We start from the raw sequence: 13,980 nt of genomic DNA, 5'->3' as shown, positions 1-13,980 counted from the left end.
CTAACTTGTGTCGTTGGAACGACAGCTCTTGACCTGTCGTTAGAAGCATTGTTCCTTGTTATTATCATATGTAGACTTACGTTAATCATGCTTTTGAACAAAATAAGCACAAACATGTAGTACAGTCATACATATTACATCATTATAAATATATATATATAAAAAATTACGTCTTTAAATTTGTAAACAGAATGAAAGCTGAAAACTGTGCATGTGCGCTGTCTACGATCTTTAAGACCCTGGGGAATTCCTGGGAGGAGTGACGTAAGAGGAAATTTGCGCATGAATTAAGTATCTTGAAAATAAACAACAGATAACTAAATCACGATAACAAAATCAGTCTTCCGATGCAATTTATGTTATTTACAGTAATAATCTGACATTAAATCAATTTGCACAGATTAATTAGTACTTCACCTCCCACGTGACATCATCAACTATGTTGTTAAACCAACATGGTTCAAACGACGAATGTGCGACAAAGTTACAATGCTTTTGGGAAACAGTCGTGACAAGGTAGTTCGTTTCTCCAACTATGCATCATAGTATGGTCGTTCAGCAATGAGTTACGTCGTTTGTTTGGGAAACGCACCCCAACAGTGGTTCTCAAAAAAATGTTTGGCGTGCGACCCCCCTTGTGCACTTCGTGGTCCTCCCAATGAAAATTTATGACATAAAACATAAAAAAAAATTAAACAAAACTTATTAAATTATACAATGTGCTTTTTGTTAGTAGCCTTATTTTTTAAGTTTAATTACACAAAATTTATGATAAATTTATGTATTTTATAAAACTGCCCCCCCCCCCCTCGGCACAATCTCGTGGCCCCTTGCCCCAGTGTGAGAACCACTGTCGTAAATATCCCATAAAGACACGTGACGTATTTAAAGTCCTGCATGGGAGGTTTTTCTACAGCTTCTAAAGTTGCTAATTATCCGTAATTTCTCTCTCGAGAAACCATCAGTCCAGTTTGCTGATGTTGTGAATGTTGATCTGTGTTTAAATCTCAAAGATCTGAACCATAACTTCTTGTTGAGATGACCCGTCCGTCCTCACTACGGCACTCCCCTTACGGCATTGTTTCTGCGTTTGTTACGTCCGTGTATGTTACGGCAATATTAGGTCCTCTTTATCGGGGCGATCCCAGAACATTTACTGGACATGTTTGTGTTCCCACAGAAGCCTCTCTGGCAATTTACGGAAATTTTCTGGGACCAAAGTACTGTGATTCAAAACACTGAATTTCCGTGGGATAATGACAGAATTTTTTGCTCATTTTTCCGTGGCATTCTCACGGATCTCCGCATTTTCCCGTGGCCCTGCCCTGTGCACTCTCACGGATTGGTTACTCAGCTGTATTTTCCTATGTTCTTACCATTGTCGCTTCAGTTTAGGGTTAGATTTACATAAAATGACATCCTTACCCAAACCCAACTCTAACCCCAATGCCAGGCGACAATCGTTTAAAGTTTAGAAAACATAAAAGAATAAAGCAGAAAAATAGTATAAACCAATACTTAAAGTGACATACTAACGCAAACACCAAATCTAACCCTAAACCGAAGCGAAAATGGTTTGAAAATAGGAAAAAGCAGTTGAGAAACCAATCTGTGAGAATGCCACGGAAAAAGACAGTCCATTGCAGGGCCACGGAAAAATGCGGAGATCCGTGTGAATGCCACGGAAAAATTAGCAAAAACATTCCGTGACTATCTTTGTAAAATCACGTTGATTATTGTAGTAGAGTTTATGTATGAAACCTCTTAAAGATTAATTATATTTTAACTGTAGTAACCTGTCTATGTAATTGCCACTAATAAACTTTTACAGGTGTTTTGACGAGAATGTGTTTGCTACGATCATAAATGTGATGGAGCTGGATAAAACAAATTGATATTTGTCACGATATAAGTCAATCCATATAGATTTATGTTGTTTTTCTGTTCACAGGTGATTCTGATTCTCACCAAACTGTACGACTTTCACCTTGGCAGCGTAACAGAAAGCACTCTATGGAGGTGAGATAAAAGCTACCATCTCTCTCTCTCTTTCTTCAAGCTCTTTTCGGTTTTTCATTACACTGTGTGTCCCTGTTTCTACCCACACATACTGCGGTAAGAGGCTTCTTTTGCCCTCCGCAGTTGCTTTTATTACATGTGTTCTACAGTATTACATTTTTTCCTGCCATTTCCCCCCCTCCATTGTTTCTCCGTCTCTGAAGTTTTGTTACTTTTTCTGCACGAAAATGATGCTGTTGTGTCTGAGATTACTGTGAGAGAAATGTACAGACTGATATACTGATATCTTTTGTCTCTTGGGAAAAAGAGAGACTTCGCATTTACCAACACAGGAGGGAACAGAATGCATGGATGATTTTTCCTGCAAAACAATGTGCGTCATTTACAGAAGTAGTCTATATATTTCTCGCCCTTGCATATTCATTTACATTTCTTGTTGGTTTCAAAATGCTGTAGGCTATCACTAAGATATGCTTACAGACACATCTTCCGTTTTTTGTTTGTAAAGTAAAAATTAACAGTTTAATTGCAAGATGTTTTTTTTAATTTTCCGAGGTGGCTAATTTCAATTTGTACAACTACATTCGTACATTTTTGTACGATTTGCCTTCGCCCCTGTGACGTTGGTGTTGTGGGTGTGGTTTTATTATTGTGTTTTATGATAATAATACATTTTTGCACGATTAACTTCCTACAAATTTATGCGAATTATCTTACTCGTATAATATGTACACTGTAAAAAAAATCCGTAGAAATTACAATGGTATTGCAGCTGGGTTGCCGGTAAATTACCGTAGATTTAATTTTATGTTATTTACTGGCAAGAGTTTGTTCAAAGTTGAATACATTTTAAATATTAACAAGTCTTTATCTTTACAGAATAAAACTATACAATATCAGTCTTATGCAAAGCATTCTGGGAACCAGAAATCATCATCAAACTTTTTCTGTTTTTTGCTTCAGATTATGTTTCCCAGAATGTTTTGCTTGGTGCTATTTTTCTAGTTTTATTCTGTAAAGAGTATGACAAAGACTTGTAAATATTTAATGATCATTTAACTTTGAACAAAATGTTGCCAGTAATAACATAAATTTAAATCTACAGTAAGTTACCGGCAACCCAGCTGCAAATTTCTACGGAATTGTTTACAGTGTACAGTACACATTTTTGCAAGATCAGGCTGGTAATTATGAATCAAAACGCTAAAACAAATACTATCTTTAGACGATGTCAGAAAGCACTCAGAGTTTTCCAACCATGTGACGCAATAATTGGAAAACTTTTCTGACCATTTTTCATGCCTTTTCATTAGATATTGTTGTTTTTACTATGAAATGTCACATTAAAGGCGGAGTCCACGATGTTTGAAAAACGCGTTGGAAAAGGAGACGGGCCGACTACCAAAACACACTTATAGCCAATCAAATCAAATCAAATGCCGGGTTGCGTATGTGTGGGGCGGGTCTATCAACAGAAGGTCCAGATTCTATTGGGGTAGGGGCGTGTTTGTTTAGGTGATTTCAAATATCAACATTGGCTTTCAAACATCATGGACTCCGCCTTTAAATTCCAATTGAACATAAAACAATTGAACAAGTTTAAATACATTTAACAGTAAAGTTGCTTATCTCGTCAGAGCCTGTTTCTCTATCTCCATATTTCGAGCAGAAAAATGACTTTCCACGTGGCTTGACACTGATCTAGACCTCTTAAGTTCTCCACAATCTAAATTCAATTTATTTTGTCATCCCTTTGTAATCTATATTGACTCAGATTCTCATTTACTGCTGTTTTTTTGGTAATGTATAGAGCAATTGAGACTGATAGGAACAACCTTATCTTCCTTATGGTCAGCTGAGAACTTCAATTTAGAATAAAGCTGTTTGGAGATGCTTAAGTCCGATGGCTCTCGGATGGCGTTTGATTTGAGATGACAAGCGCGGCGCTCGTTTCATGAACCGCCGTACAGCCTAAGGATTTCAAGGTTAATGGGTTTTCTGAGTATATACTGATGGCTATTTTCGATCAGGTTGTGCCAGGTCTGTATTGCAGTGTGTAATAATGCAATCATTTCTGGTTACACTTTATTTTACAATGTCACTGTTACTGTGCAATTACACATTTAAGTATTAAGTAATAATGATTAACAAAATGTACTTACTGTAGGTTTAAGGTTTGGATTAGGGGTAGTTGCATGTAATTATGCATAATTTACTGTTAATACTATAGTAATTACATGTAACATGTAATAAAGACACTAAAAATAAAGTGTCACCACATGTAATTTAAGATAATTTAATCATAAACAGCTGAACTGAAGACCTTTTATTGTCTTCTTTTATTGTCTATGTATAGAATATATATTATTCATGTATATGTATATGTATATGAATAATATTAATGACAAACCTCTTACTGTAATATATGTGGGTAGTTAATGCATATAGGGGCGGTTTCCCGGACAAGGCTTATCCTAGTCCCAGACTAAAATGTAAGCTTGAGCTGCTTTAAATAAAAAAAACCTTGTCCTGGATAATCTTAATATATATCGGTGACATTGTTTTGCCTCAAGATGCACACATGTAGTGTTTTTTGTAAGGTATGGTTGTAAAAACTTCTTAAATGACCTAATATAAATAAGGCTTAGTCCTGAATTAGCCTAAACCTTGTCCGGGAAACCGCCCCAATGTGTTCAGAAAAATGCATTAAAATTTTTATGTACATTTATTACGTATAAGGGAATGTTTATGATAGGCCAATATACAGTAAATGTGACTTCATAATCCATCATTCATATTTGAGAAAAAATTAAAAAATCCACGATTTACACTGTAAAACGTGAATAAAAATACTTTATTTGTTAACACATCAAAATGTAAGTTTATTAATCTAACGTTAAACTGAAGTGAAAGTTTTAATCTAAAAAAAACTTTGTAGGTATTACCAATTTAAGTATTTTTTTTTAAGTTGCTCCTACTTTTTTACTGTGTTTTCTTATTCCATCCCAGATGAATATGTCTTTCTTTCTTCATAGAACTAAATAGGTTTATATTAAAATGATGTCATGTTTTATTCATTGGGGGTCAACAAGGCAATGCTTCAAAAAAGCACATACATCATTTAAGTAATCCTAAAGACTCAAGTGGGTTACTACAATATAACTACTGAACTAACATATTATGTTTAAGTTAATATTTTGAGCTTATTTAGCGATAGACACGTCACGTATCCATGATAAAATATAGATCAGCACCGTTAGTTTACTGTAAATAGATAAATGTGTCTCATGACGAAACATGCATATGATAACTAGTCACAAAACATGCAAGACCTATGACTTTCGATGTTATCAATGTGCCGCCATATTTTAACTTACCAAGCCGATCTGTATGTTGATCTGTAAGGATTCATGATTTAAGAGGATCATATCACAAAAATCTGACTTTTTCCATGTTTAAGTGCTATAATTGGGTCCCCAGTGCTTCTATCAACCTAGAAAATGTAATAAAGATCAACCCAGTAACTTAGTTTTAGTAAACCATTCTCTGCAAGCATATAAAAAATAGGTAATTGAAATTTGGCTCCCCTTGTGATGTCAGAAGGGGATAATACCACCCCTTAATCTGCACTATCCAACAACAGCATTGCTGTTTAGTGCAGAGATCAGCTCATTTGCATTTAAGAGGACACACCCAAAATGGCACATTTTTGCTCACACCTACAAAGTGGCAATTTTAACATGTTATAATAAATGATCTATATTTAGACTTATTTGACATCTTAAAAAGTCTTGCGAAATGTCCCCTTTAATAAAACATTCAAATAACAAACAACAGAAGTGAGGAATGGTATCAGGATGAATTTTCATATTTTATATTTAATATGAATAAATACTCAGATTTAAAGAGTAAATCACTACGCTGCAATTTCACCTCATTTACTTTACGTTCCCATAGCAATGAATGTATGTATGGACACAGTGTTGGCCTGCTAATATTCAAGTCTAGCACCGGTTGCTATTTTCTTTCAGCGTGTGCATTTAGCCCGGGTCACTCGCAGCGTTTTGTGTTATAATAAGTACTTTAGCACCCACACAACTTCATTGTTAATCGAGATCAAAGTTCAATTAAGATGGAGGTAGATGTCGAATGAGCAACTGGCGAAGTTTAGTTCCGCCACCAGAAAACTAGACAGCTGTTGACTTTTTGAGAAAGGTCAGGGCACGAGCAACGCTCGGAAAAACGGCATGTCAGTTTTAATGAACAGCGTGACCTTAAACAATGGAGCCAGATCAGTCATTTTTCCAGATAATATTCAAAGCAGATGAACCCTTCTGTGTGCGGATGTGAAGGAAATATCGATGTCAGTAATATAACTAAGGCTTGTTTGCTCAAAGCTCAGTACCGCTGTGTCACACAAACATTAGGAATCTCAGAGGTACAGGAACCGGTTCATATTTATCATTCAAATAGATGCGAAATGATGCCTTTAAAGTCTGTAAGAGCCTAGGAAATTGGGAGGATATGAGTTGAATGGAGGTACAGCTCGACCTGATTTGCCAATTAAGGTAGAGATGTCTTTAAAAGGGCGGTGAATTTGTCGATTTTATTGTTTTATACTGTTGTCTGATGTCTACTTATGATGTTCTTGTGTTTTTTACATTCAAAAACATCAAAAGCAATAAGTAATAGGCTATTTTGTAACATGGGTTGGTGGCTGTCTGGAGAAATGGTTCGTTTGAAGGGGCGGGCCGCATTGAAGACCTGCACGTAAATGCTCACTGCGATGATTGGACAGCTTCATTCCCCGTCTTTACATGTGGGGAAATGTTTTAAAAACATTAATGTGTAAAAATAGCAGCCGAACACATATATGTTTGACCCACAAAAGATTCTGGGTGCTAAAGATGATACACATAAATGACAATATGTTTAGTAAAGTAACTTTAAACTCAATGTGACTAAATTACGGTAAACAACACAGTATAAGCGCGCATCACAGTCTAAACTGCGGCTGATAAATCCTTATCAATAACTTTGTATATTTCTATTGTGCTTGTGAGGTTGCTCTTAGATACACGTAACGTTACATACCACAGTTATATGATAAAAAAAGCTTTGTTGAGTGTTGGACCTTTCAAACACAACTTGCCTAAAATTACCGTATACAACACAGTAAGCGGGCATCAGAATCTAAATTGCGGCTGATAAGTCCTTCCTTATCACTAAATTTGTATATTTCTATCGTTATATTACAGTCGGATTGTTACGCGTTGTACCTTTATTAATCGTTTAATGTTTTTAGTAAATTAAAACAGTCAAACATACGTGTTAAGACACGGATGTTACAACAGACGTACCAAGCGATCTCTTTTAACAAAGCAATAGTAAAACGCAGTAACTTAAATAAAGTAATATGTTTTACTTACTGTGTATACCTTACTGCTGTGTCATTTTTGTCAGATCCAATATAAGTGGTGCTTTTAATCACAGTCTCTCTGCAAATCCAGCATCGACTTCTTTACAAATTAATCTGTGTACACAAAAGTAAACAAACACTCCCCACGCGAGCTGGAATTTCTTCAAAAACAACCTTTATCCACGCATTCCTAATGTTATGTTCCGAGCCTCCGAATTAAAGTATTCAGCTTCTGTGTTGTTTCCACGCGGTTCTTCCACAACCCAAGACTCCGTTTCCATGGTTACTCTATCATAACAGATCACCGCATCAAAATAAAAGTCTCTCAGAAAAAATGTATTTAAAAGTCATTTTGGTTACATTTGGCAATCTTTAAAGACATCTTTACTGATTGTTGAGACACACGTGTGTCACGCGAAGCTGTGGGCGGGGCTACAAAAGTGGTCGTTGTATTTGGATTCGGGGAGGTGCTTGAATTCTACTTTGATGTCATATTTCTCAGAATTCCACACTCGGCTGTAATACTGGCTTGGTTATATTTCAGTAGCACGGACGTTTTCAGTTCTGAAACTTGCAGGATGTTCATTTAAGTATGATGACGTCTTATATAACAAATTATCAAGTTAAAATTTAGTATTTGATTTACCGCTCCTTTAAGGCAACATATTGGCGCAAATTGAGCGTTGCCGTGGGAATCGTGCGGGTTGAAAAGTTATAACGTTGACACGTTAACCAATCAGCAGCTTGCTATAGTAGTGACGTGATTAGAGGAAGCGATCGGAGTCACAGAAGCCCCTTCCATGACGCGAATTTCACGCGTGAATGAAGCGAGTAAACTCAAAATTAGGGCTGGGTATTGTTAGGAATTTCACAATTCGATTCGATTTCGATTCTTGAGGCTTCGATTCGATTCAATTCGATATTGATTTGCTTGCTTCAATATCGATTCAATAATAAGTAAATACACAAGCAATTAAGAACCCGAGTATATTTTTAAATAATGTGTGTAGTATTACTAATGTTTGATCACATTGATGGTGCAGGCTTGAAAGAAGTGCTGCTGTTTGCCATCTTTGATCTTTCTGTTTTGATATAGCGCGTCTTGTACAACGTTGAACGCTCTCACTAGAGTGTTGGCCACAGCGCCGCCACTGGCCGGGGGGGGCTGAATCGATTCATAGGATTTGATGAATTGATATTGAATTGAGAAACAAATAATTGCAATGCATTGATGAATCGATATTTTTACCCAGCCCTACTCAAAATGTTTAAGCGGTAAACTAGACGCAGTAGACGTGAATTTGACGCCTTAAACGCAACTGGTGTGAACCCACAGTAACCATAACTAAACCCTAAAACCAAAGGGAAATGATAAGAAAAACACAATGGTACAGATAAGGAATTATTAATGACGGGCCGTTAAATTATTGGAAAATAATGCACACCCAAGGGTGGCATGATGCCAAGGATTATTTTCAAATAATTTAAAGGACCGGAGTCAATTATTCTGCTTTATACCACGGTTATCACAGACATTGCTCTGGTGGTTATTGTAAGCATTTGGTCAGTTAAACATGTAGTCCCTCCCCAAACACCTCGCTATTGGCTAATTCAAAACTGCTGTGTTAGGTCAGTTGTTCAAGCTGCAAGAGAAGGACAAATCTTGTAAAACATTGCAAGTCAAACACTGAATCATGCCAGAAAAAAAGAAGCATTTGTAAAATGAGAAAAATACATTACAAAGTAATCTAAAAAATGCATAACCTCCAATTTATTCATTCAGAGTTTCTGGTCTATTTTTGATCATGGACTATAATTAAAGTCATATATTCTGGTTCTTTGTAGAGTAGATAAGATGACTTTAATATCATCCCTGCCATGCTGCGCATTAAAGATCTCCGATCATTCAAAACAGGAGAATGTCTCTTGGGTTTGAAAAACGTATGTCTTCATAATAGTGCAGAAAATGTCACGGACATGACTGTATTTCCGAGATAACGCGACTAGATTTCGCTTCTAATATTTGCATCAGATTACTTCCGACTTCACAAATCAAATTGTACTTCTGCTCCGTGGGCTTATCATTGCGTCGGGCATCAGTCGCCGTAATTGAGAGAAACCAGAGATAACTCTATTTAAACCTAACACTGCCTGCTGCCTCTTCCAACCACATTTTCGCCCCAATAAAAGCCCCACAAATCTCGCCGTTTCCGCACCATCTACTTCCATTTCTTGTCGCCGTTCAGCAAATGTTGCCGAGAGGGGTCACGCAAGGGTGACCGCTGACAGACTTTCAAATTGCATCATTTTGGTGACGACAGGTTCTGTATAGAGTTGATATTTCACAGGTCAGCGCGTTCAGCACCGGTCAGACCTTTCGGGGAAGGACTCACCTGATGTCCGTGACCTTTTAAAGAAGTCGGAACTTGGCTCTCAGCATGAGGAAAAACAAGAACTCTGCCGATGTTCGATTTCCCCAGGAATCACTTTGTGCCATCTCTTATTAGAGGGAAAAGGATCTAGCTGTTTTTACCATGTCAGTGGCTTTATGGAATTGACATTTGTTTCTGCTGCCAAACAATGGCATCTTATCAGATAAGACAGACAGTTATATTGCTCTCAGCTGAAAAGACGTCTTCCATTCTCTCTAATACGATAAAAAGTCTGATATCTTGACATTGCAGTCAAGTAAAGTTACATGGAAGTCGCCGCCATGTTTCTACAGTAGCCCTAAACCATACCTGTCAAGTTTTGGATTTGAAAATAAGCACCCACCGCGAACAGTCCCACCACCAACCCAAACAAGCTCCAGTATTCCTTACATTTTAAGACTGGTGAGGGACGGATAATATTTTTTAAACCAGTGCTGATAATTGTGTTAAAATTAACTAAACAAACTAATTCATTAGCAAGAAAACTAGTGAAACACACAGCTCTGTGAAAACTACATTTCATAAGTCACACTCAAACTGTACATACTATACACACAATTTTGCATCTGTACAAAACAGTGGCCTTAGTTTGAAAAGCCTTATTTTAACTTCTTTTGCATTATACCTTAATGCCAAAATTATTTATAAACCATTCACTTTTCTTTGTAATGAGAACTGTCATTTAGAAAATGAAAATGCTAAATGGGGCAGTGGCCCAAACCAAAAAGGGCACTACGGGGGGTGGTACTATTAGTATGATTTTAATATAGCATTAAAAATAAATGATGTGTTACTATATTACTAGCATCCACTTAGACAAGTGATTACAGGTGATTATAATGGGAAAATATAATAACAAGAATTAAAGTGTGACAATAGATATTCAATATGATTTACCTGCTGGCTTGATGGAGCTTTGAATCCATGTTTGCAATGTTGAACTGCCTTTGCACCCTCCCTTTCCGTTATCTGTCTTTATTTTGTGAAGGCATTGGTGTTTTTTGTATTTTTTGTCTACAACGTGTGCCAACAACAGCAAATTTAGTGTTTATGTTAACTTAGATCTGACCGGGAACATTTAATTAATTAGACAAGCATTGTAACGATAATAATGTGGATATTTTGTTGCTGTTTGCTTGCTAACTTGTAAGCACTTTTAGAACACCGACAGCAAATCATTAACCAAAGAAATACATAAACAAACTTCCAAATTAGAAATTCTGCGGTTTAACAACTGATATAATGTAATAAATCTACCTGTTGATGCAACAAACTTCAGACAGAAACTGTGGTCTTCGCTCTCCAGGCAGAGAGTGTACACAGAGATGCTGCGGAGCGGGTTGGAAAACACGAAGTGGATTAGCGGAATCAGTGGACCTTTAGCGATCTGGGATTGGGAATGTTTTTTATTACTCCGCCCGGGCATTATTATTTTTGTAATAACGCAGGTTAAAATACGGGAGATTTACGGGAAAATACTAATATGGGAGGACGGCGGGAAAGAAGGGTAAAATACGGGACTTTCCCGGCCAAAACGGGACACTTGACAGGTATGCCATAAACGGACAAACTCTTATACGGAGCTCATTTGTCCCTACGTTGTCTTATAGCGCTTTTCCATAGTACCTCACGGTTTGGGTCGGGTCAGCTCACCTCACTTTGGCTTGGTTAGCTTTTCCATCGAGTTTAGTAACACTTTGGATAGGCGTGTCGTTATATTTGCCCCGCCTACTGATGTGACATCATACATGTGAGAGCGTCATTGTACATTCCCATACATTTATTTATTTCTCAGTCTGACACAAAATTAAAATTGACCACCACAAATAGATGTTGAACACCCGTGGCGTCAGTCTGTGCCACATTAAAGTTGCATTTAAGCATATATGCGAACGTGCGCGTCGTGAATGTGCTGCCACAAAGTGCAAGTCTGGAAAAAACTGGTATGGTGTTCCTGATTCTCAACCTGTGGATGTTTTTCATCGCTAAAAGGGAGTTTGGGAACATACAGCAAAGCACAGATAACAACAGGTTTATTTGAGACAGCGCAAGCTAGCATGAAGGTAAAGCTAATCTTTTACATTATAGCGATGACGCTGGAAGTGACAATTCTCTCAGACAAATCAGTGTTCTACAGTGTTTTCGCGTCACGTTTTGGGATCAGCTCAGGTTGCTTGGAACCCCAACCGAGGTGGTACTAAAAAAAAGGATTGGGTACAACGTACTGTTCCAAGTGGAAAAGCCCCCAAAAGTAAGCTAACCAAACCAAACCGTGGGGTGTTATGCATTGTAAAAGCACCATTAGACGATTGTCCTGTGGTAGCTAACGTAGCTTCTCTATGCTTTTTTAAATTAAGGGGCTGAGCTGTGGACTGAGCTTGGTTGTAATTCGCAATCTCACCACTAGATGCTGCTAAAAAAACATTTAATGCAAATGCTTTCTTTAGGATGGGAGGAGCATCCTTTAAAAACACAGCAAATTGCTTGGGTGATGAATCTGGGTCATGCATATAACAGGGTGTGATTATGGTCTTTGTTTTATATGCGAGTCAGAACAGAAACCACAAATTATTCTATTTGATTCCCTACTACTCTTTTGCTCATAAACCTCAGAGTTACGGCTCCGGATTTAATATATATAAGATTTATGAAAAATCTGCAGGCTCTCGTTCACCCCCTCCTTACGCTTTTTGACTACGTTCATAAATCACTAACGATTATTATTCAGAAGGTCATTTACCACACTCTATTTTTTCGTATTGATATTCTTACCTTTTTAATTACACTCCGCCGGGACTTCCCCCTATATCCTGGAGCCGGCTCTAATTTGGCGTCTGTCATAATAATAAATTGAGATTATCATCTCCGCCTTCGGCGCACGCTCGCTACGACTTGAGAAGTTTCTAGTTTGAGTTGTTGGCTCAGAGGCGCTTGTTATGTTTTGCTGTAATCAAATTAAAAACCCATCAGCGCGGCAGATGTGTCACAAAGTGGAGTGAGACCACATTCGGTCCTGTTTTAACTGGCCCCGAGGGCATTTCGTTGAGGGAGAGAGTCTAAATGAGTCATATGGTTGACAGATATTCTTTCTCATTGTAAAGATTACAGTTTTTATAGCCTGGTTTTCCTTTTATCACAGTTTTGTTTGTTTATTATAGTGACACGTGTCATATTTTGCTTGTCAGCAGAGCTTATATCTGTTGAATTGATTGTGTTTTCTTGATGGGAAATGCAAGGTGTGTTTTTGAGTTCATATCTGTTGTTGCACCACATGTTTAATAGACGGATTAAATAGGATTACATTAACACTGATTCTTTAACAGAGCTGTTGTTTGGTTTTGTAAGTATATGCGCTGTATACGTGTATAGCTGCCATAGACAATTATTATTCTGTGTATGTTCTGGCTGAATTCAAATGTAATAGTTATGTTATATTTGACCTCTATAGACACACTGTGTCTGCAGGTAGGTAGTTATTTGTATCTATGAGTACATGTGTTGAGATTGATTTTATATAAGATTAGATGTATAATTAAAATGGTATAATGAATAATGTAATGCTATGTAATGTAGAATATAAATAAAAATTATTTAAAACAAATTTCTATGGTGTGGGTGGCTTTTTTATGTGTTTGGTTAAATAGTCTGAGTAGGCTTTGTTGTGTTTATATTTGGTTGCTATAGTGTTGCTAGGTGGTTCTCAGTAGGGTCCTGGAATGCTGGATTCTGATTGGTCAGTGGCATAAATCCGAAGTTTGTTATTCCCAACTACCATCCAGATGAAATTATTAACGCAGCCTCATCCAGGTACTGTGAGTCATCTTGACAGGTGCAATCTAAATAAATAAATAATAAATACATACATTCAATATAAATGCATAATTAATGACACAGTATGACATTTTATTGACAAATTATTAAACCAAATGCATACTGTATTTGAAGGTTTGCATTTCTTACAAATAAGTTAAACCCTATAACTGTCACTGTCCCACAGGCGGGACGTTTGGCATTACATATTTAAAACAATAATTACATAGTCTAAACCTACACCAATCTTGACAAACTATATACCGTTGGAAAGCTCTAAGAATGTAGTTTTAATATATC

The 13,980-nt window shown here is 37.0% G+C and overlaps 1 protein-coding gene across 1 annotated transcript in view; it reads left to right on the top strand.

Moving 5' to 3' along the window:
- sorcs3a (sortilin related VPS10 domain containing receptor 3a) overlaps positions 1 to 13,980 on the top strand; it is a 314,187-nt gene that overhangs the window by 108,533 nt on the left and 191,674 nt on the right. The window contains exon 2 of the mRNA XM_055204570.2: positions 1,952 to 2,019. Coding sequence (XP_055060545.1) covers positions 1,952 to 2,019 — 68 coding nt within the window. The remainder of the gene's footprint in view (positions 1 to 1,951; positions 2,020 to 13,980) is intronic.

Source organism: Misgurnus anguillicaudatus, chromosome 3, assembly GCF_027580225.2.
Source record: "Misgurnus anguillicaudatus chromosome 3, ASM2758022v2, whole genome shotgun sequence".
NCBI classification, from domain to species: domain Eukaryota; kingdom Metazoa; phylum Chordata; class Actinopteri; order Cypriniformes; family Cobitidae; genus Misgurnus; species Misgurnus anguillicaudatus.
The sequence above is the reverse complement of the archived record's forward strand: the minus strand, read 5'-3'. Positions and strand labels throughout refer to the sequence as shown.